This window comes from Xylaria bambusicola (assembly GCF_022495145.1).
Source record: "Xylaria bambusicola strain CBS 139988 unplaced genomic scaffold F5B22scaffold_16, whole genome shotgun sequence".
NCBI lineage: Eukaryota > Fungi > Ascomycota > Sordariomycetes > Xylariales > Xylariaceae > Xylaria > Xylaria bambusicola.
The window spans coordinates 30,325-54,959 of NW_025953569.1; the positions used below are offsets into that span (position 1 = coordinate 30,325).

At 49.2% G+C, this 24,635-nt stretch overlaps 6 protein-coding genes across 6 annotated transcripts; 4 read left to right on the top strand and 2 right to left on the bottom strand.

Annotated features, from left to right (window-relative positions):
- The first annotated feature begins 91 nt into the window (after positions 1 to 91).
- On the top strand, positions 92 to 2,855 carry F5B22DRAFT_602895 (fungal-specific transcription factor domain-containing protein). The gene has a single exon (XM_047974705.1). It carries the CDS (start codon positions 831 to 833, stop codon positions 2,196 to 2,198), a length of 1,368 nt encoding a protein of 455 aa, XP_047831535.1. The 5' UTR covers positions 92 to 830; the 3' UTR covers positions 2,199 to 2,855.
- On the bottom strand, positions 2,437 to 4,299 carry F5B22DRAFT_104527 (uncharacterized protein). Its single transcript, XM_047968697.1, has 3 exons — positions 3,763 to 4,299; positions 3,311 to 3,657; positions 2,437 to 3,197 (listed from the first exon to the last, which is right to left on the bottom strand). Exons 1-3 carry the CDS (start codon positions 4,008 to 4,010, stop codon positions 2,881 to 2,883), a joined length of 912 nt encoding a protein of 303 aa, XP_047831536.1. The 5' UTR covers positions 4,011 to 4,299; the 3' UTR covers positions 2,437 to 2,880.
- A 5,849-nt stretch (positions 4,300 to 10,148) lies between these two features.
- F5B22DRAFT_104367 (sugar transporter-domain-containing protein) lies at positions 10,149 to 12,749 on the top strand. The gene is made up of 5 exons (XM_047968696.1): positions 10,149 to 10,397; positions 10,466 to 10,555; positions 10,662 to 11,022; positions 11,081 to 11,303; positions 11,356 to 12,749. Exons 1-5 carry the CDS (start codon positions 10,375 to 10,377, stop codon positions 12,531 to 12,533), a joined length of 1,875 nt encoding a protein of 624 aa, XP_047831537.1. The 5' UTR covers positions 10,149 to 10,374; the 3' UTR covers positions 12,534 to 12,749.
- A 1,533-nt stretch (positions 12,750 to 14,282) lies between these two features.
- On the top strand, positions 14,283 to 17,674 carry F5B22DRAFT_602919 (uncharacterized protein). Its single transcript, XM_047974706.1, has 4 exons — positions 14,283 to 14,789; positions 14,852 to 14,954; positions 15,107 to 17,238; positions 17,461 to 17,674. Exons 1-4 carry the CDS (start codon positions 14,677 to 14,679, stop codon positions 17,465 to 17,467), a joined length of 2,355 nt encoding a protein of 784 aa, XP_047831538.1. The 5' UTR covers positions 14,283 to 14,676; the 3' UTR covers positions 17,468 to 17,674.
- Positions 17,675 to 17,895: 221 nt separating this feature from the next.
- On the top strand, positions 17,896 to 19,922 carry F5B22DRAFT_635745 (Phophatidylserine decarboxylase-domain-containing protein; the record flags this gene model as incomplete). Its single annotated transcript, XM_047977190.1, has 7 exons — positions 17,896 to 17,951; positions 18,028 to 18,390; positions 18,458 to 18,536; positions 18,609 to 18,780; positions 18,885 to 19,128; positions 19,254 to 19,471; positions 19,657 to 19,922. The coding sequence occupies 7 exons, from the start codon at positions 17,896 to 17,898 to the stop codon at positions 19,920 to 19,922; spliced, it is 1,398 nt and encodes a 465-aa protein (XP_047831539.1).
- A 987-nt stretch (positions 19,923 to 20,909) lies between these two features.
- On the bottom strand, positions 20,910 to 23,351 carry F5B22DRAFT_635746 (uncharacterized protein; the record flags this gene model as incomplete). Its single annotated transcript, XM_047977191.1, has 4 exons — positions 20,910 to 21,448; positions 21,508 to 21,619; positions 21,675 to 22,391; positions 22,488 to 23,351. 4 exons carry the CDS (start codon positions 23,349 to 23,351, stop codon positions 20,910 to 20,912), a joined length of 2,232 nt encoding a protein of 743 aa, XP_047831540.1.
- Between the last annotated feature and the right edge of the window lie 1,284 nt (positions 23,352 to 24,635).

A 24,635-nucleotide genomic window follows, 5' to 3' on the forward strand; every position in this document is an offset into this window, starting at 1 on the left:
GGGAAGATTGGCCTAGAGCCCCAGCACTGTGACTACCTATATATACATAGTGTACAGTACCTATGTCAGCAACCTGACACAGAGGGATCATAATAGATTTCATCATTGCCTGAGAGTTACAGTAACACTACAGATGCCTTCCAACTTGCCCAATTGCCGAATTGAGCCTCACTTTTTGAAGGATTCCCAGTGCTGACACATTTCTTACTTATTTTCTAATTAATTTGTCCACGCGCATGTCCTATTGGTCACAGCAGTTTCGTCTCAACTCTGGCTTCACACCATGGCATCCGGCGCCGCGTTGATAAGCATCTCTCGACATGGATGACAGGAGTTGATCTTCCAGGTGATGCACAACTCGAACTCTACAGTGTTTTGTCGTCAGGAATAGAAACAATACCACGGTTCGTGCTATGAGTTTGGCCCCTTTGATTAACCCCGCTTCGTGAAGTTCATGCCAAACATCGCATCACTACGATCTAGCCTCATAAACGGCCTATTAAACGTCGTAGTGGGAGCCTCGATTGAAACTTTAGAGTGGCAATCTGCTCTGACCCCATAACGCAGAGTCGCAGTCGTAACATAATCACAGCATGGTCACTCACTACCTTAGAATGTAGCTTGTTGAGCCTCGTTCACTGGTAATTCGTAATCAAGTTCTGTTTGATATCTAGGAAGCTGGGGCTATTTATATCATGGACGTTTCTCTTGGAGCTTTTCACTTGCCAAACTTAACCATCCTACCGTAGCCCGCGCCTGTGCAAGTCCACCGGCATTTGAGGAGCTAGCCCTGCACATTAAATTGGTAGAATTCGACATATCCATCGCAGATGCATACTCATACACCTCCGCCAAAGCGGTTCACCCGAACAAAAACAGGTTGTTGGACATGTAGGGACGACGGGCATAAGTGTGAAGAGCAGAAACCTTTCTGCGGCCGATGCGTACGGTTAGGCAAACATTGTGAATACGGCGTCAGACCTATATGGAAAGCCCCGATGACTCCAGAACAGATTGCCCAGGATTCGAAAGAACTATCCCAAACACGTCGACAAAAATATGCATCAAAGGCTCTGGCGAGACGACAGTCGCAGCGGCACCCAGCTTCCTCAGTCTCGCCGCGGGCCATGAGCAGCGGCATCCCACTTCAAGAGGCATATCTGCTACACCACTGGAAAACCAACTTGGCCTCACTCATTACCCTTGCCCCGAGCGCGCAGAATCCGTTCAATGCTTACATTACTCCCATGATCCCCGACTCATTGTCGCTCCGCTCATCAATATGCAGCATGGCTGCATTCCACCTTAGCGTCTTGAAGGATGACCCTTCTCTGCTGACTATAGCCACCCAGCATCAGATCAAAGCTATCTCCTTATTCCGTCAAATCGTTGACACGGGGGACGTAGCGAGGCCCTCTGTTTCTCTTGCCATCAACATGATATTGCATATCACAGACCGGCTCTTCTCGCCCAGCCCCGGAGCTATCCACCTTGGAGGTGCCAAAGGCATCGTGGAGCGAGCCGGGCCGAACTTCTGGGACAGTGACGCCAGCAGATTTCTTCTGGGCTGTTGCAGTTACCACGACTCCATGGTATCTGCTTTCGATAGGACTCCTCCAGTCATGAGTCTAGGTCCTGATGCCCCTTACCGGGAGCAGATGAAACCCATACGGGCACTTAGAGTTCTGTGGGAGACTGTCGGCCGGATCAGCAGTATGTCCCGTCTAGGCGGGTATCTCCTATACGGCAAGGGAGAAGACATAGAGTGTACCCTTTGGGCTATCGATAGACTTACCATCTGTGAAGAAGATGAGGGCCATACCATACACGCCTACACAGAAGCCGCCTTTATCTACTTGTATCAAGTATGGCATGAACTGCCCTCTCCACACCCGACAAATACTATCCGCGCGAAAACATGCCTCCGCCATCTCTGCCAGGTCGACGTTTCTTCCCCGCTCGTCGCGGCTCAGCCGTGGCCGTTGTGGATAGCAGCTTGCGAGACGACAGATAGTGAACTACGCGACCTTGTGCGGAAGAGAGTCAAAGCAATGTACGAATACCGACATCTACCATCGCTACGAAGGCTCGAGCAGGATATCGAGACTGCGTGGAAGATCACAGACAAGGACAAGCTATTACTTAACCAGGTCGACTGCTTCCAGACTACTACTCCCCGACATATCGCGAAGCTGTGAAACCTTCGCAAATGCAAGTTAAGAACACTAGGTGAAATGAATGGGTTGAGTGGAAGAGAGTAAGATGTGATGTAGCCCTTATCTTTCATATTTATCTTTCCGCGCGTAGTCGCTTGGATACGATTAGTGTTTAGACTGCTTCAATTGGTAAGCATCTAAGTTAGATTACAGCCTGCGACGTCAAGCTGAGTGTCTGTACAGGTGCGTCGTTTGGGGGCGGAGGGCGAAGCTAAATCCTAAGGAATTCACCCAAGACAGGATGTACAAGGTCAGATTTATCGGTGTCAAAATCATAATTGAATTTGATCGAAACTGTCTTCAAATCGATTGTAAGCTGGAGGAGAAAGACTCTTCCTAGCCGCCAACATACCTGCTACTTGACATTAAGCCCGTTCAAGCTGACGCGAAGCTACCTATTCATCACGTTTAAGCTCTTGAAGATCCCTATTGTTCTTTTGAACTTTTACGATTACCAAATTACGTTAATCTGAACATGGTTTTTAGAAATGTCCCCGATTCGCAGTTATACCCTTGTCCCTGTCTCAGAGCTCAAGTCCGCCTCATATGCCGAAGTCGACAACACAAGTTCGCAGGCTATCCACCGAACGTTCTTCATCAGGAACATCTCAAGACCTACTTCGCTGTCTCCCCCCAAAGGTACGATAATTCAACCCCAAATCTCTCATAACAAAGCATACGCCGCGATACAAGCAATGACAAGCGCAGCCGCGGCCGAACCGCAAGCTCTCGCTCCAATCGAAGACGGCATCCCCGGCACCCTGCTCCCGGGCTGGACATCCCTGGCGCTAATGCACGACAGTCGCACGGTAGGCGACGCATCGTCAGACGCATTGGCGCGCGCATTCCATCCCCAGATTGTCAGGACGGGCCAGCTCTTCGTCACGGCATCGTCCCATGCCGCCGCATCGTCGCCGAGGTCGTGTGATTCCGAGGCGGTCACGAAGATCTCTTTCCCGCCGATCGAAGCGAGGGGTAATTCTACGAGACGGGGAAGTTGTTAGTGAAGACGGGGAACTTGGGCTCATCTTAGATGGATGAATGAAATAAATAAATGGGTAAGGGGAATGGGATGTGCAGTTATTTTCACGAACGCTGGACGTTGAAGTTCCCCGTGTTGATCGCGTCGCCGCAGCTCGATGGCGTAGGCGGTGGCGTCCCGTAGCAGTCTTGGTTACGCGAGAACTTATCTACGTAGCCCTGCTGAAGGTCGGCGACGCATTGCGACGATAAGATGGTGCAGGTCCCGTCGTCTGCCACGGTCACATTCTCCTGGGGCGCATTCGGGATCACGACGACGCATATCTTCCACGTCGTTTCGTCGATCGCGGTTTGGTTGGAAAATGCAGTTCGCAAGTTCTCGGGCGCTTGCAGGAAGATGCTAGTTCCGGTGAATGTTCTCCCTGTCGCGTTGGATGGGTTCATCGTTTGAGAGTCTGGACTATGGAGACGAGTGATGTTAATATGACGATAAGCTATATGTCTCCGAGCATCCTCTCGGCTGCCTTTGTCGTGCTCATTCTTTCAAAACGAAGTGGCTCCTTACATGTCGCTTGTGACATTGATTGCCAAGTGCCAGCCATCAACTTGTGTGCTCGGCCACGGTCTCGAGAGGTCGAATCCGGCGATTGAATTGTTCCCCGTGGCATTCGGATGAGCGAGGTTTGCTTCCCAGGAGTCACGATCGAATTGCACAGCACTTCCCACCACAATTGTTCCGCCCTGAGGCCATCCAGGCAGACCGTGAGCACCCAACCATAGCGATAACACCGACCAGTACAGTAATAGCTTCATTGTCGCGGTCGTTTCGAGGCGTGAGATAGTCGTCTCATACGACAACCAATTTCAGACCGCCATAGCTTCCAATGCAAGATTTATCTGCGGTAGTTATTTCGTAAAAACGAAAATGAATGATGTTTCAAACTCTTGCGACCCGCATGACCTCCTATGACGACACGCATACGCATGCACATTTCGGTTCGTATATGTCAGCAGCCGAAAGTGAGCTTTCAGGAGCTTTACAGAGCGTCGCATCTGGTCTTTTGGTTGGCTCGATTCGAACACAATTAATTGACATGAAACTCGGACATGCGGGGTCGCTACACAGTCACGGGCGCTGGAACCCGGTTTTGAAGTCGGACAAGCCAACCATAGTATACCATATATAATAAATGCGATGTCGGGATTTATGTAATGCGAATGTCTCTCACAGCGATCATTTCCTGCAAGAGTATGTCACAGATGAGATACTCAAATAACAGGGCGAGATTCTTCTTTTCATCGAGTGGTGTCTCATAAAGCTACTAAATAATACCGACCTACGGAACTGTCGTATTACACGAATTGATTGAACTTCTGTCAGTTTTCAGAGATCAGCTTTTGATACTTACATGCAAAACCTGGATCCTACAACTCTTCATCCACACAGTTCTTGGAGGGATCAATGTCGTGAATTCAAGGCTGCAGACAGAGTGACTCGCTGGATATAGCCGTAGCCTAGGCATGAAAACTTTGAAGTCTTCATGCAACAACAATGATAATAAAAACCCCATAGTTCCAGACCTCTCAATCTGTGAGACGTAGTGCAATGAGGATGCTGGTAAGGCGTCACTGTCGTCAGGACGACCAGTTCCACGACGGGGCGCAACGGGTCGCTTGGTCACCACTCCTCATCCTCGGACCGTCTTTCAGTGACAGCTGATGGCATTTCACTTCCCCAGAACATCGAACAGGACGACCGAACAACTAAAACATCTGCTCGTCCTTCATACGTACGGTACTGTCTGCGCATTCTCGCGCTCAGTTTCCCAACATGTCCAAGGCCCATTAATATCTTATTACTTGCACTATTAAAGACCCTGGACACGACTAAATTTAAATTGAAAGGGTTGCTAATATAGTCGATCAGAAGAGTCTATTAGGATATGTTAATTTAACAATTACTTAATAGTTACACAATTCTTACTATTACCTTCGTCGGTTCACAATTTCCCGGGTTGGCGTGTTGTACTGAAGTTCCTCTGTTACGCCGAAGGATAGTAGTAGAGTACTGGCCGCTCTCCAACTGTCCAACGATTTTTGGTTGCCTCAGGCCCAAGTGGTAACGATGCACACTTTGAACGGGGTATTTATCGTTGGGTCGAGGTGCGATTCTCTAGATTTGGATGGTATCGGTTGCAACCCTCATGTTTGAGCTCAGCGTCTTTCTTGGCCTTGCATGTTACCATAGTCGTCTTAATAGGGTAATTATATCGCGTGAAAATTGCCGATAGTGTTCTCTACGGCATATTTTACGTATTTGGACTTTGTCAATTTGAGGTCTACAACCGTAGTAGTACTGTACGATAATTGTTGCACGAACGTGGATCAAGCCTTCATGCCTAAGCTGGAGCTACACACAAGAGTCCCTTGGTTGCTAGCCCCAGGATCGCGAGATTAAGTTCATGCGGTTGTCTTAAAAGGAAAAGCTTCTTACTGGCGTACATTTTTGAGTCTCTTATGAGAAAAATCGCGGACACGGTCTTGGCTTGGATAAGAATAGGTGTTCGTTAAGAGTTCGAGGACTTTCAGGGTGGTGCCGTTTGGTCCGAGCAACCGCTGCATCTGCCGACTTTTGATAAAATGCCCCTAATCCCTAATAGTGTCTGTCTATAAGATGTCGAGGGGTTTTGGAGGGTACATCCAACCCGGGCTAACAGCTTAATAACATCTTCTGCTTTAAGGGTAACGGCAGAGCTGATAGTGTTGCGATAGCTCGACCACTTGTTTAGGTTGTTTTACGTATAGTGTGAACGGACTCATGGCAATACTTAGAGAGTAGTATATGCGAGCAATATCTCTGGTGTTTCAAAGGTGCTCTAGCTGGAAGAAACTAGGTATCGTAAAATTTTGTTCGCCTTTTCATGCGTGCTGTATTGGAATCGGCCCGTCATTTATCGTGAGTTTAGGAAGAAACGTCAAAGAGCTGTTGCTGTAGTAGCATGTTTCCACGCAGTAATCGTACGTTTTGCGCTGGACTAGACTGGCAATAGCTGTCTGAGGCGGTATATCCTCAATCGTACGGCCCGGAATGCTTATTGAGTGCCTCACTTGATCGACAGATTCTGAGAGCTAGAATCGTTGGGACTAACTGCTAGGTATATTTTGTATATTTTTGATCTGCACAGTGGTATACAGTTATTAATAGAAGACAACAGGCTTCTAAAGTTATTGTCTCCCCTCATATGCCCTCTGTTGATCACATCTAGGAACACCTATTCCAACACACATGCTTCTCGAACCATTAGACCTTCTACTGTGGTCGAGCCCAACTAGCTGGGTGGTGCTTAGACCGGAAGCTACTGTAGTCGCCCCGGTCCCGAGAAAAATTCTCGCAAACAGTTTGCACAAGACTAATGGTCTTGGTCTACATATACTGTGCAGTGTATATGCTAATGTAACTGTACACTACATAATACATGCAGTGTGTATGCATAGGATCGGTAACCTGGGCTTCTGCCTAGGATTACAATGATGATTGAATGGACAGAGATGAGCAGCTAAACTCATTGTAGAAGGGAACACATAAACTAAAGCAGATCTTAGGAAATGGCAATATCATAGCTCGCGAGGCTCGATCCAAACGCCTACTGTACACACGCTCTGACACACCAATACCCATCTAGAGCGATTATCCTCTACTATATCTAGTGCTGAACGCCATGTGGCTATCCGTACGACGATCAGTAGTGAGATGTCTTTGTAGTTGATTCTTAGTGTGTCTAGAATGTGTCATCTGTACACCATAGCGCTAGACTAATATGTGAGCTCGCATGGCAGAGTCGATCTCGTACCACTATGAGTCTCCCAGGAGGGGGTGGGTATGGGCAGAGTATGGGCTACGGCTTGCCAGTTATTTGTATTTATCTGTCTTATAGTAACTAACATAAAACTACTGCTGATTGCTGGTATTGGCATATTTTATAATATTGACCTTGAATGTCTATCAGATCAAATCATCAATCTGAAAGGGCGCCTCACAGGTGAGGCAGGAGTAAAGGAACACTGAGATGAGTCCAGCCTTATTGGCATGAGATACCTAGACTATGTTAGATGTGCTGCTTACTTCGTAGATGGCGAGTTCCGTTTGGCAAAAGATAGTGGTCTCGCCACGAACAGATGGTAGCAATCGCCAAGCAGAGGCCAAGCCATCATAGTGGATAACATTATACACAGACAGAGGCACTATGCCCTTTACTCATCATCGATCGTATGGACACGGTACAAGCTTGTCTGATGATTGATCGAATGTTCCACTGACTAGGTAAGGAGTCTGAATATTACAGAAGATAGCGTTCCCACATTGTGTAGTAAGATATACTCATTTGGCTATTCATACACTATTCGGCAACTGTCAGGCATACTCGGATGTTCATTTGAAGGAATAGAAAAAGCCTGAAATCCCCCAGATAACGTGACCAGACTAGCTATTGTCGTACAATCTATGCTCCTAGCGTGCAGTAGGTCATCATTTAGCGCTGAGAAGCATGAAAGACGGTACCTAGTGGAAGAAGAGGTTAGTGTAGAACCACGCGGCAGCTCCAAAATCTAACCGCCGGGGTAAAATGGGCATACTTATTAGAACTGTGGGATAGAGACACTTCTCGACACTGTGCCGTCCATATGCTAACTAACGTCGTTTACTTAGAATGTCAAGAGTACAGTTAGTTGGTATTTGAAATCGACTAAGGGGGGAAACTAGAGAACCCCAACTATTGTTACTGGGTAGAGCATACTACTCAGTAGTGTCGTCGTCTCCGCATGGGGAAACCTGATTGTGAGGGGAACAATAAGGGGAACCCTAGCACACCCCCCTCACAAAACCTGGGCGTCGCTGACGACATGTGGCTTACCCATGGGGTTAGCGAGTTAGGGTCGGCTCAGATTACATGCACTGCGCTATACTTCATCCAGCCACTACCGAGTGGAATACCGGCATCAATATCCAGTCTTGGCATGGTGCTCATAGTCAAAGATTGCTAGTCAGTGGAGTTTTATTTTGCTGTTTGGGCCCTCGGATAAAAGAGCAGCGAATATTACAAGAGCCGACTAAGTATGGGCGTCAAGAGGGATGTGATCTGGTATAGACACGGATAGAATCCTTCTCGAATGTCTGTATGCTCGACTCCTTTATGAGATTCCTGAAGTGGTGTAGCTGTACAGGACAACTGCTGTATGTGTGAGGATGGTGGGAAGTATGGCATCGTCTTCCGACAGCACTTCCGTCGCTCATTGGCTGCGTGAACAAAACCAAACGGGGGTTGCAGGGACGAGAACGATAAGATGTACCTCTAAGACTGTAGAACGAACACAACGTGGTGCAATGACCACACAAACTTCGTAGGCATCCAGCAGTCCATTACAGCAACATACTATCTGGAATGTAACCTGCCACCGCGAGATTTCACCGCTTCACGCAATGGGCGCCTCCCTGTACTTAGGTAGGTGGAGACGACGAAGGATGTTTCTAATGAAGCACTGTGAAGAGATCGTCCAGTCGTCTTGCATGAAGGCTTGTAAAAAGCGGAGTCATGTGATACGCTACTAATCCCCTTCCTCGATAGAGAGCGCCGAAACCCGCGCGCGCTGTGTGGAGGCGAGCTGGGCAGGCTGGGCAGACTAGTTTGTGCATTCCTATGCGCTGGTCTTTCTGGATACATTGGTAGTAGAACCACCAGATCAGCAATGAATGGGGAGGGTGTAGACTGCAACTGAAGCCTTAACGTGATAATGGAACGCCGTTGACTTGGCGGTCGTTGGATTTCCAGCTTGGCGGGCCCTCGACTGTGATCAGCGCCAAAGGCGACGCCAGCACGCTAGACACTAGTGGTTGTATTTACCGGGAGTGCAGAAATGGAATTCCTAGGCCAACTTGGCCAAGACCTGGGGACACGGCGTAGCCGAGGATAAGGGAAGGGCAAAAATTCTTAGTTTCCATCTCTCCAGGTCGCGTGGACTCTGGAAGGATGTAAATTCCTATCTTTCAGCGAGGTATTTACTCCCCGCAACTGTCGTCATATCCCTTGCCATCGATGCTGGCACAGGGCTGCCACAATGGTGATTGTACCCATCACGTGCGCCTTTCCACAGCGTAGCGAGAGGCTCGTACGGCCGAGAATACGAGCTAACAGCCGCGGATAACCAAGGCTTTCCATGGCTGACATACAGCACGGGAGGCGCAAATTTTCAGCCGCCCATGCAGTGCCGAAGACGATGGAGAGCTCGGCGGCTTCTCAATGCCATTGACGACAGGGGAAAGCCGTGGAAAGGCACACTAGCGTAAAGGCGGCTAAAGTAGGTAGAAGAATAAGATAGGACGTAGTAAGAGAATTTCTTGCGGACAGAGCCGCAAAACCACTTGATCGTTAGCTCATGAAGACATTTCTCTCCAACCTTTAGCTAGTTTGCCAACAAGCCGTACAGCACCAATATACTATATACCTAGGTAGACTTCTAGTTGCCTCGGTAAGTAAGTTGGTACGAGCGGCGGGCGAAACTAGGCAACCCGATAATCAAATCTACATAGGCGTATGCTTCAATATACGCACATCATGATTTGTTCCCTTCTCCGTGTTTCGATCCCATCGTTCGGGTCAGATCAGAGATGGGAAGCTAGCAAACAAAGGTCACACGATCTGGAACTACTATGACCGGAATCTCGCCTCCAAATCAGTGGCCCAGTAGAGTTATTTACACTAGTGTAATTGCCTCCAGCGAGTAACCGAAGTCTCGACGCTTTTAATGTACCTGGTGTTGCACCACACACGAATGCAGGCCGGACCTTGGCGGGATTAGCGGCACCAACTAACATTCAAAGTTGCAAGATGCTGGTGAAGGAATTGTGGGCTCTGTGGATTCTGGAGGTGAATGGGATGGGGATGGGCGATAAGTTGGGGTCTGGGGTGGCTTGCTTATTGCGAGTAGAGGGTGGGGATCTTCGTCTTTGTTGCTGGGGGACTGTCGAAGGCCATCATATAAGACTGGCTGGTCCGCGCAACCCGTTGTGGTCCTTTTCTTGTGTTTGTCTCCTTGCTAGCTTCGTCGAGTGTGCAGTCTTGAGTCCTATCTTGAGTTTGCAAAAGCGCTTCTACTTATTTCTGCAGTCATCACAAGCGCCAAGATGTCCGACATTGAGAAGGACAGGTAAGTTCTTAAGATGACGTCTCTCTGTATCAAGCAAAGTGAAACATAATGGCTGACTCTACCTGTAGCATTGAGCCCAAGGGCGTCCCTAACGAGAAGCTGGAGCATGGGCTCGATGTTACCGAACATGTCGACCTCAAGTCCAACCTGCAAGCTAAGTAAGTTATCTTTAACCAGCAGTCAACACATCTATGCTATCATGACACCTCCGCTTCATACCTGCTACCCTTAGCATGAACTGGGTCTAACACCACTTGCCAATAGGATTATCAACCCCTTGGCTGGCATCCCGTACGAGCAACTTATGCGCGATGTAGAGGCCTTCGTGCAAGAGAAGGGCCTTGAGGAGCACGTTGAGATTTTTCGAAAGGGTGCTTTAGTTGCTCAAAACCCGAAGGATTTTGAAGATATCAGCGGCCCAGATGCTTTGAATGAGGAAGAGAAAGAAGCCCTCCGATTTGAATCATTACACAAGTGGCGATTGCCCTGGAAGCTTTACCTGACTATCATGACCTGCTCTATCGGAGCAGCTGTCCAAGGTTGGGACCAGACTGGATCGAACGGTGCCACACTGTTCTTCCCTGCCTACTATGGAATTGATTCAAAGAGTGTACGAGATGAGATTGTAAGCCTACCAACTATCAACCTTATTCACGTATCATGTATACTAATATCTCAATTAGTTGGTTGGTCTCATCAACGCTGGACCTTACATTGGCTGCGCCACTATCGGCTGCTGGCTCTCCGACCCCTTCAACAACTGGATTGGCCGCCGAGGCACCATCTTCCTATCTGCGAACTTCTGTATCTGGCCTGTCATCGGTTCTGCTTTCTCCCACACCTACGCTCAGCAGATCTCCAACCGTCTTCTCATGGGTATCGGTATGGGTCTCAAGGCCGCGACTGGTTCGTATTGCTCTTTCCAACATGTCCTCCAACTTCACTGACCATATTCTAGTCCCTATCTTTGCTGCTGAGAACGCCCCGGCCGCCGTTCGAGGTGCTCTAGTCATGTCCTGGCAGATGTGGACTGCCTTCGGTATCTTCCTCGGCACAGCTATCAACCTTGCTGTCTACAACGTTGGCCCTAACAACTGGCGTCTGATGCTGGGCGCTCCTTTCATCCCCGCCGTTCCCCTCCTTCTCCTCATCTTCTTCTGCCCTGAAAGTCCTAGATGGTTGATGAAGAAGAACCGCTACCCTCAGGCCTGGACATCCCTCAACCTTCTGCGCCATCATCCTATCCAAGTTGCCCGTGATATGTACTCTATCCACGCTCAGCTCGTGATTGAGACCGAGCTCACGAGTGGCAGCAACTACCTCACTCGTTTTGGCCAGCTATTCACCATCCCTCGTGTTCGCCGCGCCACATACGCTGCCTTCACCGTCATGATTGCTCAGCAGCTGTGTGGTATCAACATCATTGCCTTCTATTCGTCAACCGTGTTCCAAGAAGCTGGTTTCAGCCAATTCCAGGCTCTGCTTGCCTCGTTTGGCTTTGGCGCTGTCAATTGGCTTTTTGCCTTCCCTGCCTTCTGGACCATCGACACCTTCGGCCGTCGATCACTGCTCCTATTCACCTTCCCTCAGATGACATGGACGCTATTGGCTGCTGGTTTGTCGACCTTGATCCCCATGCATAACCCGGCACGACTTGGCCTAGTGGCTTTGTTCGTCTTCCTGTTCGCCGCGTTCTACTCTCCTGGTGAAGGACCTGTTCCTTTCACCTACTCAGCTGAAGTTTTCCCACTCTCCCACCGAGAAGTTGGTATGGGCTTCGCTGTCGCCACCTGCCTGGGCTGGGCTGCGGTCTTGGGTATTACCTTCCCCTTCATCCTAGGCCGTCTGGGAACCGTTGGTGCCTTCGGTTTGTACGCTGGCTTCAACGTTCTGGCTTTCTTCATGATCTTCTTCCTCGTTCCTGAGACCAAGCAGCGTACGCTTGAGGAGCTCGACTATGTGTTCGCTGTCCCCACCAGCAAGTTCATCAACCACCAAGTTACCGAAGTTGCTCCTTGGTGGTTCAAGAGATGGGTTCTCTTCCAGAAGAACGCCACCTTCACGCCTCTCTACAATGACGCACACGCCATTAGGGAGAGGGAGGCTCAATCAGATAAGTCTTCTGAGAAGATGTAAAGACATGCTAGAAAATGCAGTCTACAGATACCAAACTTGATACAGTTCCATAAAAGGTCCTCGCAGCTTGTAATCCGCTGTTCATCTAGCTAGCTTTCTAGATGTCTATATTTCATTAAAATACCCCTTTTCTTTTAGATAGGTGCTAATTGACGCCTCGTTTCCAAACAAACTATTATTCAATATGTTTTGTATGCCAGATGTGACTCCTATGGTATTGCATCTTAAACACTCTGTTGCATCATGACTCACCTTGGTATACGAGTCCGGCGCCTCTACTTCTGTGACTAGACTATTCACTCGCCTTCCATCTTAGAACCGGTTATATTTTCGACTAACCATCATCCTGTCTACATTACGACCGTATCCCCGAACTGCATGCTGAAGCCCCGCACGTGTACGCTCACGAGTCATTGAACATTCAAAGCAGCATTAACCCGGTGCGAGACTTGGCGGTCTATCGGGAGAATTGCTCCCGATAGCGTCGGTATTGGCAGGTTAGCGCCGCATAGGCCCAGACCTTGACAATAGTATCAAGTAGCCAAGAATGCTCAAGCGTGTCAAGTTTCAAGGGAAAAAAAAAAGGTCGCTTGAGCAGTTCAGCTATCGCACTGTGTATAGGAGGGAAGAGTATGTATCTAGATTGAATGCAAGCTGTGTCTTGAGCGGACTCTACTATATATTGCAAGCCGTAGATGACCTTACCTACTCTTACTTCAAGTACGCCGGTCAACTTTGGGGGTGTGCCGACTAAGGATAAACGCTGTACCGAATTGGACTGCGGATTGGGGGCCCTCTACTGACTCATCTCACTCACCTCTTTGTGTTCACCTCATTGAAGTAAAGCGAAATAGCTTCTTCATCAGAGCAAGTAAAAATCATCGTAGCGTATCGTCACAGAAATGTATCTTTCTAAGTTAAAATATTATGTGATTTGAGTACCTAACCATAGAACTCGACAATCAAAGTTCGCCCCAATCCAAGATTTCATTACCGGTCATCAATCATTTGTGCAACAACGCGCGACTTAAAATATAACGATCCTTGCATGCCTTCGGCGACTCTGAAAACGCCGCCCAGCTCGTGAGATTATCTCTCAAAATATCTTTCAACATGGCCAATAGCCTAATGCCGTTTGAGGGGTATCAGTGACCCATCCTGATCGAGTTCTTGTAAGCAGCTATTCCTCATCTGATTAGCCATCCAGTTTCAATGTACAAAGCTGGCCATGAATTCTAAGGGGAAACTTACTGTCAATGAGTCGCTTCATCTCATCATTCTTGGCCTTCTCCCCTTGTGTGCGATCCTTCTTCGGATCATACGAGTATGTCGAAGAGGAATCCCGAGTTTCGCCGGTAACTGGCTTGTTGGACGTCTTTGATGTAGAAGAGAAGGCAGTCGATGATTGTCCTGGCATCGTGACTATTGTGTAATGACCTTGACTATCTAGGTGTCTGAGTGATTATGGACAGTGATGATTGAAATCGTTAGATATGAGTAAAGTGAGATAGTATTCATATAAGTGTTGTTGTAGTGTTGCTGATGCTGAACGGAAGTCCCAATGCCTCAGGCTGTGCGAACTCGGTTAGCTATATAACTACATTGCTCACCAATGATTTCAAGCCGCAGCGACATCTCTTCATTCAACTAATCACTCAACTCTACCGCCTTACGCGTCATCTTTCGTAGACCTGCATTGGTGTTGCTTAGACTAACTCCGAATCCTCATGGTTTGCGTCGACACTTACGTGATCATGGGCAGATATAATACTGTTACCTGGAAGCGCACCGACTTGCCCGTTTGTGGAAGTTTACCGAACTCCGATCGTTTGCTCTGCACTAATCACAGCTCGAGAACGTTCGGCATTCAAGACCAGTATCTCCACTTGCAACCCCTGTCATCCTAGCAGCATCGACTGAGAGCGGAGTTGGTCGACAAGCTACAAGAAAGGCGTCACCTCGCGACACCCTTCGTCGACTAAATTCCTCGAAAATGGAAGAATGCCGTCGTATTTCGCATCTGCCTATCCCCAAATTCAGCGACCTGACTCATCGGGCTACCCCGGCCGTGCCTTAGGCAGCCAAAAACGCGACGTCCTTGATTGGCCTTAGCAGACCAATTCTGCCCATCTAGCCTTCGACTATGAGCCCTCAAACCGGCGGGCAGATAGTTGATTTGCGGAGCGAACCATCGCAGCGGGCTCTCAATAGGACTTATAGACGCAATGGAAAACTGCAATCCTGCGAGCCTTGCAGGTATGACGATGTCTTCGGTAGGCCTGATAGGACCTCGTCGTCATTGACACTGACGTGTACAGGAAGAGCAAACTCAGATGTGATCATGTAGTCCCAACATGTAGTCGGTGTGTGAGGAGGAAATGTACGGATAAATGTGTGTACCATCCAAATCCGCTCACTAAAGTAAGTAGCCTCTGAAGTCTTCATGAACGAAGAGCCACACATCGAACCAGGTCCAATGGATGAGATCTCAAAAAATGGTCATATTCACGATTTGCTGTTGCATTAGAATTACTCATATCTCATGTCCCAACTTGTTAACACCGGTTGTATAGAAACGTCAGACGACAGAGAGGCCACTTCCAACTCCTGCTACTACGATCAATGAAGACCTTTCTCCGGCACCTTTGCCTACCATTGAATCGTCAGAGCCTAGTTCACCTCACTCGCCTACTTCCCTTGGCTACCGTATCTTCGAGGAATCTCAGTTGGAGTCCCAAGAGGTTCCATTACACGCGCCAGCAAAGCTGAACCGAGCGGCATCAGCACCGCCTCTACAGTCGCATCAGTGTAGAAGCGATCAGGGACGGGTGAATCCAGGTTTCTTCGGCACTACCAATTACATGGCTTTCTTTTCAGAAAATCTCGGCAAACTTGGAGTCGTGTCGACAGAGTTGGAGGGCCCCAAGCTTCCGCGGTTGCATATCTCCAATGACCAGATTGTTCGGGGCACCCAGATACTCTCTTTCTTAAAGGACACGAGCTTGATTCACGATTTCGTTAACCGCAGTTTTGTCATCGGCGACGGTATCGTTAATGTCTGCATTGAACCCGTGATGAAGCAATGGCTCTTGAAACTGTGGGCGAATCACGGGGATACGCTCAAGAAGCGCAATCCCGAGAAACTACGTCGCCTGTCTGAATTACTATGGCACAACACACTTACCTCGATAGTTGTCAAGCAGGATATGGACTACAAGGCCTGGGCGATGCAGGCGACTGGGATGAACATCCGATGGGAGGTGATTGGCATCATTGCCGCACTCGTCGGGCAATGCGCGACGACACTAGGCCGGTCAGATCTTCTGCTTACGCAGCACAATGTGTCGAAACCAATTCTAGCACGGCGGATGAGTGAGATCTCTTCTGCATGTCTCGAATTTTGTCGTGATTGCGAAGCGCTGGACGACCTATTTGTCTGGCTACTTACAGAGAACATGGCCTTGACGGAGTCGATCAAGGGGGCCGGAAGCTATGCCTTGTACCGCGAGTCCGGCGAATATGTGAATGCCATAGTTGCCATGGGTCTGCACATAGACGTGAAGCAAGGGAAACAACACATCCCTTTCTTCATCGAGCAGATGCGAACGCGGTTGGTGGCTGGAGCGTATTCCGTCGACATTAGCATATCCTCTTATCTTGGTCGCCCGCCACGACTATCATATCGGTACTGCAACCTCATTCCGCCTATGGATATACCGGATACCCAGCTAGTTGCCAGTGAAGACGAGATCGCTCGCATTATCGCAGCATTGGACGAGAACGGATTTGGCACGAGTGACACGGTCTCTCGGGCTACCTTCGCGAAAGCCTGGGTAGGCTTCGCCCCGATCCGAGAAGAAGTCCTCGATCTATCTCTAGGGAGGTATAGCCGTGAAGAAATCTTCCGTCGCGCTGAGGAAATACAGAAAAAGAGCAACGATTACTGGGAGAACTTACCATTGTTTATTCGGAGTATGGCAAGTGACACATACGAGTACAATGACATTGGTCTAACGAGTAAGCGACCCTTTGAGACTTTGTTGAAGATCACGCTTAGGCAAGGCTTCCGCGCAAATGAGCTGCTTCTCCAACGAGTTTTAATCCGCAAGACTGGCGCTAGCTGGGACAAGCTTGTCGAGGCGGCGAGCTCCATTTTCGAGGATATCTTGCGAGTCACCAAGCGCCACGACCTGGCGTCTTTATTACAAAGCAATATATCGGCTTTGCTTGCCGTCTCGGGCCTGCGGAGCGCCTCTGTTATTGCGGTAGAGTTGCTGAAACAGGAGCAGATGCCCAACTACCCCAAGAACCCACTGCTGCCGAGAAGTCGGACGATTCAAGACTTGTCCGTGTTTGCGGCCAGGCTCGGGGATGTCGATCCATCTGATGGCCAGTTCACCGTGTGCGACCAGGGTCGAAAGGTCATCACGCGCATTCTGGACAAGATCCTGAGCCCTCCGAGCTCAATTGAGCGGCCTCTTGCGTCGCACATACCGCACGAGCAGCAGGCCGAAGCACACGCTAGCGAGGGCATGGAGTTGAACGTCTTCCAGAGCGAAACAGCACCTCACCAAGAGTGGCCTCCGCCTGATCCGCTGGACTTCCAGATAGGAGAGGCAAACTGGGGTATTGACGTGCCTTTCCTTGGTAACGACAGCGACTTCGTACAATGGCTCGAGAATGTCGACTGGGAGAAGCCCATATTGTAAGCCCGCCGATCACTTTCGTCACCGTTCCGTCACGAAGCTCATGAAAGAAATGTCCGCCGGGAGGAACCGAATAGTACCTGGCTGGACACCCGTTCTGGGTTTTGATGTCCCGCCCTGTTTTCCTTGTTTAGTTATGAAGTGATAAATACGACTGAACTACGTGGTTTTCGGATCTAGAAGCGAACTAGAATCATGGTTATTAATAGTAATGAGCGCAGGCGCTGATTCTCGCATCCATGCAAGCCTAAGGCGTCTGAGATGATGAATCGAACGTATATATCACGCTCCGACGTTAGCATTATATCTCGTCTTCCTAGAAATAAACGATCTAAGGAATTATCAAATTTTATTATATAGGCGCACTTCAGGGCTATTCGAAGGATTGTGTGGTTTTCATTCTCCTCCACCTACAGAACCTCGGTCCTCGCTGGCGTAAGTTCCAGACTAAAGGTAACAATGACAACAATGACATCACTTGTCGACATGTTGAACTCATCTTACAATGATGAGTTTCCGCTCCTCCCGTGCCCCGCCTCGGAAGATGTTGCTTCATTATAAATTCAGGAACAAGTTCAAGTAGCTGATTTTTGACCACTTTAGTCTCTTGGCGAGTGTTTATATCATACCTCCTCTTCTAGTCTATCAATATCACAATGGTACACCAACATGGCGACGAAGCTCACATCCCCGATGAGCATAAAGTGCATCGGTAAGACATTTCGAAATCGGATCATAAGTCTTATGAAGTACACATTGACCAACCCAAGACTTCGTCGATTCTAAAGCGTGGGGGCATGGCTTCCCGCTGACCATCGTGTCCAACACGACTGGCTAGCGAAACACATTGAGCATCTAGACAATAACCCGCCGCAGCCATTGAGCAAGCCGGTGCAGGAATTCAAAGAGTTTATCGAAGGGAATACGCGCATCTATATGTACTTCCAGCAGATGTGGGAAGAGGTGCCCATGAAAAAGCCGTATTATCAAGACCCGACGGGAAAGAAGCAGATCAGATCTTATGAACAAATGCTCGCTCTACTCAACCGCATCTTCACACAGGCTCCGCACTGGAATGATACAGCCTATGGTGTCGGTATGGTCGGCGTGCCACTGTGTTCAATTTTCGACTATGTAATGTCCACACCAAGGTAATAGCTTCAAAAGGGAACGCGGAAGAAAGTTGACTTGGAATATTCATACTAACATAGATATCAGCGGCCACGCGGCCTTTCTAGACCCAGACGTCAACAAGATGTTAAAGAAGATCTTGAACGAATGGGGCAAGTTTCTCCAGGTGAGTTGAGCATCACAACATCCCTTTCCATCTATTCTCATCTCCCTCTAACCCTACTGACACCATTCCCAGACCCCCGAATCCGCCGTAGCTCTCTCAACAGAGACAACAGGCTGGTTCTCAGACCACGGGCGGAAGGATCTAATGGAAGTCGCCAACGCACCTCTCCAGACAAACCATTCCTTCGAGGAGCTGTTCATCTGCGATCCCAAGGCGAAGCACCACGGGTATAAGTCATGGGACGGTAAGTACCTACCTACCTACCTACCTACCTAACCTTCCTTATATCTGCCCTTTTCATTCTTTTTCATTCTTATATTTGCCTCAAATATGTATTAATGTCTATAGATTTCTTCACCCGACAATTCCGCGAAGGCGTCCGCCCAGTAGCCTCTCTAGACGACGACAACGTGATCGCCAACGCATGCGAGTCGACGCCGTACAATCTCGCCCGTAACTCATCGCTGCGGGCGCAGTTCTGGGTCAAAGGGCAGCCGTACTCGATTCTCGATATGCTCGCGCATGATCCGCTGTCAGCCCAGTTCGACCAAGCGACAGTGTACCAAGCGTTCTTATCCGCGTTGTCGTATCAGTAAGCGCATCTCTCTCCCTCCTTTTCACATCTATTTACCTCAAAAAATCCAATCCCCAAACCCATATCTAACTCCTCATTCTCTCTACGTATATATATACCGCTAACGCCCCAATCCAAAAAAGCCGCTGGCACTCCCCCGTAAGCGGCAAAATCGTCCGCGCCTTCGTCCAGGACGGGACATACTTCAGCGAGCCCCTATTCACACACACCAACACCTCCTCTGAATCGTCCCCTGAAACCACAGCCTCGTCCCTCTACTCGATCAACGCCTCAGGTCTAAGCCAATCCCAATCGTACCTTACCAACCTCGCCACCCGCGCAGTAATCTTCATCCAAGCAGGTAAGTTATTTCCTTCCGTTCCCCCTTAGTCATTCACCTCTTTCCTTCTTTCCCCTATCTCCTTTTGCTTTTTCCGTTAAACACACCTCCATATACCACCAATACTCCTCGATACACCCACATACCCCCCACACACTCCCCTCCACCCTTTATCTCCCTCACTAACATTCACCGCTCAAAACAAGACAATCCAGCAATCGGCCTCCTAGCCTTCGTAGGCGTAGGCATGGACGAGGTCTCGACCTGCGAAATCACCGTGCGCCAAGGCCAGCACATTTCCAAGGGCGACCAGCTAGGCATGTTCCACTTCGGCGGTTCGACGCACTGCGTGCTCTTCAGGAAGGACGTCCAGGTCACCGGGTTCCCCGAGATTAAGGCCGACGGATCGAAGAAGCAGAATGTGCCTGTGAGGAGTAAATTAGCTGTTGTGAAGAACGGGGGGAGATCGTAGAAATCCATTCCTACTGTAGGTACTTGATGGATGGATGGATGGATGGATGGATGGATGGAGTATCTACGGAGGGGATCTTGTTCAGAAGTTCGGTTTGTTTTGGGTCTCATTATCTGGATCTTAACCAAATCCTTCTCATATATTACAAACCAGCTACACCACGAATTCACCATAAATACTGCAAATAACATATTAATATTGCATGGCCCGATGAATGAATCATAAGTTGAATTCATAACGAATTACTGGCTTCATTGTCATTATTCATATGCCCCGAACAGTCTATTTAATACTGTTCATGATAATAACCCTTTTTTTCTTGTGATGCAACACACAAGACGTCTGTTGAATAACATACGCGAATCATGCACCATGGTATCATCTCCCCGCTCCTAAACATATACTATGACTTGGTTCACCCTGCAACGCCCCGATATATCTAACACACCTTGGAGGGAGAGCTTCTCTAATCAGGAGAGATTGCAGTCCATCACCGACGATCCCTGCATCGTCTCGACCACCGAATTCACGCATCGAGGCACAATATAGCGAAGGCTCATTCCATACCCAAGATGCGCACGCAATGTGACCGCCTGAGCATCTCTGGCTGCGGTGGAGCCCTTGTTGCTAGTAAAACCAACTATACCGAGGTGTAAGGCTCTATATCTAAGAATTCAACATAGGTGAACTTCACGAATGATGGCTGCAACTGGAACATATAGGGATGATGCTCCTGAAGCTTGGAGAGCCTCCTCTGGGTTTTCTGCCAATCCATTGAGCATTCCTCAGTGCAGCAGCAGCGATAAGCCATCAAGCTCGTTATAGCAACGCTGCTGGAAAGTTCGTATAGCGTAGGTTCTATAGCGTTTCTATAGCGTAACGAAATATCCACAGTGGCTGAGCATTATTTGGTTATATCGCTTCGGATATTGATGCCAACATGGCGCGAAATTATAGAGAATAATAACAGGTTAAGCCTCAACAGCCTTATGATGTTTGAGACTCGCTGCCATCCTGAGCTTGCATGGAAGATGTAGTTGGCCCATGTGAGACATGCGAGCCAACTGCTATGCTAGGGCCTCCCATGGCTATAGCGGCTTCCTGTGCGATGATAGGGGTCTCGCTCACACTAGCTGTTGTGTTTGGTATAGCATTGCTCGCGGACGAGGCTGCCAGGCCGGCACCAGGTGTTTGGTTGGGATGTAGTAGCCCGGCATCGTGAAGTTGTGGCTGTGGTAGAGGATTATGGGCCAGGTTGGTTAGATCAGCGTTGAAATCAATCAGGTCACTACCATCACCCATGTCATCGTCTTCGAGACCATCGCCATCATCAGCACCGAATCCTTCAACATCTAGGGCTGGGGCCTGGCCTGTATTCGTTACCGTAACGCCCCCGTTTCGTCGTCGGGGGGCCCGTCCCTCTCGGTACTCGGCAAACTCCTCTCTGGTATTGAGATGTTGTCGTAGACCACCGACGCCATTGCCCGAAAATACACAGAACACTGCTCGCTGATGTTCTGTAAAATCTATAAAAAAAAAACGTGAGCATTGGTTGTAGAATGAAGGAAAAGGTCTGAGGCTATACCTGAAGGAGCCTCACGGCAGAATCTATCTAGATCATCACGAAGGAATGCAGGCACGCCAGTCAGACTCAAATGGGTTAGTTTGGGACAGCAATTTAGGAGCTTAATGATGCTCTGCAGATGTGGTTAGTTTAAACTTGTCTTCAGGAGTTAGGAAACGGGTCCTTACTGGTAATGTTAGGTTGGTACAATAGCTTAGATGGACACGTTCTAAGCTGGGGGCACGAACATCGTGGCCTGGATGACCTGCATTTCGGTACTGCGAGCGATGGTCGTTTGCTGTTGCTAGTGCGTACATGCTCTTATCGGTAATGTTGGCGCATTTCACAAGCCCGATTCTCTTGAGCTTAGGCAAGCCAGCCAGGAGGGTAACAGACTCGTCTGTCAAGTTTGTACAGCAGCCCAAATCGATGTATCGTATGCGGTTGCAGCTTCGTACCAAGCGCTTCACAGCATCATCGGTGATGTGACGGCAGTGACCCAGATGCACATAATGCAAATTCTTCTGCAAACCAGCAATGGCATGAACGGCCACATCGGTGATGTTACTACATTTGGCGAGAACCAGATTTCGTAACCGCGGGGCGACCTCGATGATTTTCTCAACAGCCCGGTCTGTAAGACGGGAGCAAGAGGTGAGATCGAGAATGCGTAGGTTTTCAAAGGTTTTCGAGGGCGGGAGCGAAAGGAAAGCACCGTCGTCGACGAGTTCGCAGTTTGCCAATCGCAGTTCGCGCAAGGACTGCGCCTTAGCGAGGAGGGCAGTGACAGGCTCATTGCCGACATTAATACATTGATGCAAATCTATTTCGAGGATATTGGGACAGTGATTGGCAAAAGCCAGCACGGCCGTGTCGTTCAGTTGATTGCAATCATTTAATTTGAGCTGCATTTGTCACACGTGAAGTTAGTGATATTCTTTCCACGCATCCGTGTTACAACAAACGATGCGGGGACGGCTGGGCATGGGATACAAACATACCCGTTTGATAAACCGACAATTCTCGGCCAATTGGACTAGACTTTCATTGGAAACATGCCCGCAGCCTGATATGTTCAGGCCCTGCAGCTTGCGACAGTTTTCGGCAATGGCGATGATGGAAGCCTCGGTGATGTTGTTGTCACCCGAGATGTCGAGGGCCAGTAGGTATTGGCTACTGCGGACGAGGGGGACCAGGCCACCATCGGTCAAGCCGCGACAGTTGGTTAAGGTCAGACGCTCGACGCGGGTGCATACGGCCAGGGGCAGCACGCTGCCATCATTCACACCATCGGCGAGGGCAGCAAGATTCAGCCGCTTGATGAAATCGGTGTAGGTGAAAAAAGGCCGCTCGAGGCCGAGAGTGGAGCAAATGGAAGAGTGCTTTTCCCAGGTGGTGCAGGAGGGGCGATGCCAGAGTATCTCAACGACATTGCGTGCCCACCTCTTGCAGGTCAGCATACAGTTGAGGAGTTCTTTGGGCTCGCTGATGCGCGAGAAGATACTGATGAGAATCTCGCTGGGGAGAGCAGCAACGGTGGGGAGGCATTCCGGGTCGGCCACCTGCATGTCCTGGAGGTTGGGGACGACGCCGAGCGAGGACTGGGAGTCGTTGTTGGCGAGGAAGAAATCTGACTCCTCGTTGTCGGCGGGGGCGGGGGAGTTTGTCGAGGACGAGGATCTCGAGTCTCTGGATTCCTCGGCGGCGACGACAGGGACGGAGAGCTGGTCGGGATTCTGGTTGGGATCCTCAGCAGCGGCAGCAGCGGCGGCGGGCGCGGCAGAGGTGTCGGGGTCGGGACCGGCACCAGCAGCCGAAGAGCGGGCTGCGATGACATCGAGCGCAGGAGCCGGAGGTCGCGCCATGCTATTCGAAGCGACCAGAAAGACAAGACAAGACGTTGCTCGGATTTCTCACTTGAGATGAAGACGACGATGGCACATGCAGAGCTTGGAGGTAGCGATGGCGGATGTCGGGTCGGATGGATGGCCAGGCATGAAGGAGGTGGCCGTTGGTGTGTGTTTGAGGGCGTTGAGGTTGAAATGGGGGCAGAAGTTGAAACAGCGAGATCAGGCTGGCTCGTCTTGGTGCCGGCCGGCGATGGCCAGGAAGGTACCTACCTGCCTACATAGGTACTTACATTTACAGTTGGGTAAGTACTTGAGGCACGAGATTAGGGTAGGTCAGACGCCTATAACAGGTGCCGCTGGATCACTGTTTCGAGCCACTATTCTGCACCAGTTCTGCACCAATTCTTTAGCGATAGGTACCTAGGCAGAACAGGGTTGGTAGGGCGGGGGAGTTCAAGCTATACTGTACTTGTGTAGAAGCACTAGCTCTAAATAAAATACTTAACAAAAGAGCATGTATGAGTTCATATTTAGAGTAATATGAACCCCGTGCCTTTCTCTATTAAACCCCCAAACTAATGGTTTGAGTCTTGTTGATTTGGTTTATTATGAGCATATAGCTACCTATGTGCTGGATGCCTTATAGAAGGAGCTCAGAGCAGAAGCTGGAGCCTGCCTGTACCTGACGACGCCTACCTCGCTAAGTACTTAACTATGTACCTAGGTAGAGACACCTAGAACAGGTACTTAGCCTGTAGAGCATTGATAGTTAGGTACCTACATAGGTACTTGTAGGTAGGGTAAATAGGGGAAGGTTAGATACCTAGGGCGAGAGGCACCTGCAGCTAACAGTTCACATTATGTTTGAGCATTCCAGCCTTCAGCTGTCTGGAATGTAAAGCAGTAAGTGTATATAAGTGTATACGTATGATTTCCATCAGGTAGCTATGTGGAAAATGTTGGCGATGTTATAGATAGCTATAGCCTGATATAGATCATGCTACCGGTGTTATGGCGATTGAAATAGCGCTGACACTCCACTAGCAACGTAGGTCTCTACGCCAGAGTTAAATCAAACCACCACTAAACACATCCATTGATATTTCATCTAGGTACTTAGGTAGGTATCCCAGTATCTCCAAACAAATCCCAAACCTAGGTACCTAGGTATATGTTCATTGACAGTCTACGATGCCTACATACGTCAGTGGTAGAGAATGAGGAGGCATTCGATGAGACACGCGGCAGGCACCTGAGGTGATTCGCATCTATAGATGACGTAGGCAGTGTCCCTACGCA

Excerpts from the sequence above, each read along its gene's own strand:
- F5B22DRAFT_602895 (XM_047974705.1), top strand. The coding sequence starts at position 831 with ATGCATACTCATACACCTCCGCCAAAGCGGTTCACCCGAACAAAAACA.
- F5B22DRAFT_104527 (XM_047968697.1), bottom strand. The coding sequence starts at position 4,010 with ATGAAGCTATTACTGTACTGGTCGGTGTTATCGCTATGGTTGGGTGCT. Across the intron at positions 3,658-3,762 it reads ATCAATGTCACAAGCGACAT|TCCAGACTCTCAAACGATGA; the intron begins GTAAGGAGCCAC and ends TCGTCTCCATAG. Across the intron at positions 3,198-3,310 it reads GGGGAACTTCAACGTCCAGC|AATTACCCCTCGCTTCGATC; the intron begins GTTCGTGAAAAT and ends CCCGTCTCGTAG.
- F5B22DRAFT_104367 (XM_047968696.1), top strand. The coding sequence starts at position 10,375 with ATGTCCGACATTGAGAAGGACAG. Across the intron at positions 10,556-10,661 it reads AAGTCCAACCTGCAAGCTAA|GATTATCAACCCCTTGGCTG; the intron begins GTAAGTTATCTT and ends ACTTGCCAATAG. Across the intron at positions 11,023-11,080 it reads AGAGTGTACGAGATGAGATT|TTGGTTGGTCTCATCAACGC; the intron begins GTAAGCCTACCA and ends TATCTCAATTAG.
- F5B22DRAFT_602919 (XM_047974706.1), top strand. The coding sequence starts at position 14,677 with ATGAGCCCTCAAACCGGCGGGCAGATAGTTGATTTGCGGAGCGAACCA. Across the intron at positions 14,790-14,851 it reads CAATCCTGCGAGCCTTGCAG|GAAGAGCAAACTCAGATGTG; the intron begins GTATGACGATGT and ends TGACGTGTACAG. Across the intron at positions 14,955-15,106 it reads ATCCAAATCCGCTCACTAAA|AAACGTCAGACGACAGAGAG; the intron begins GTAAGTAGCCTC and ends CCGGTTGTATAG.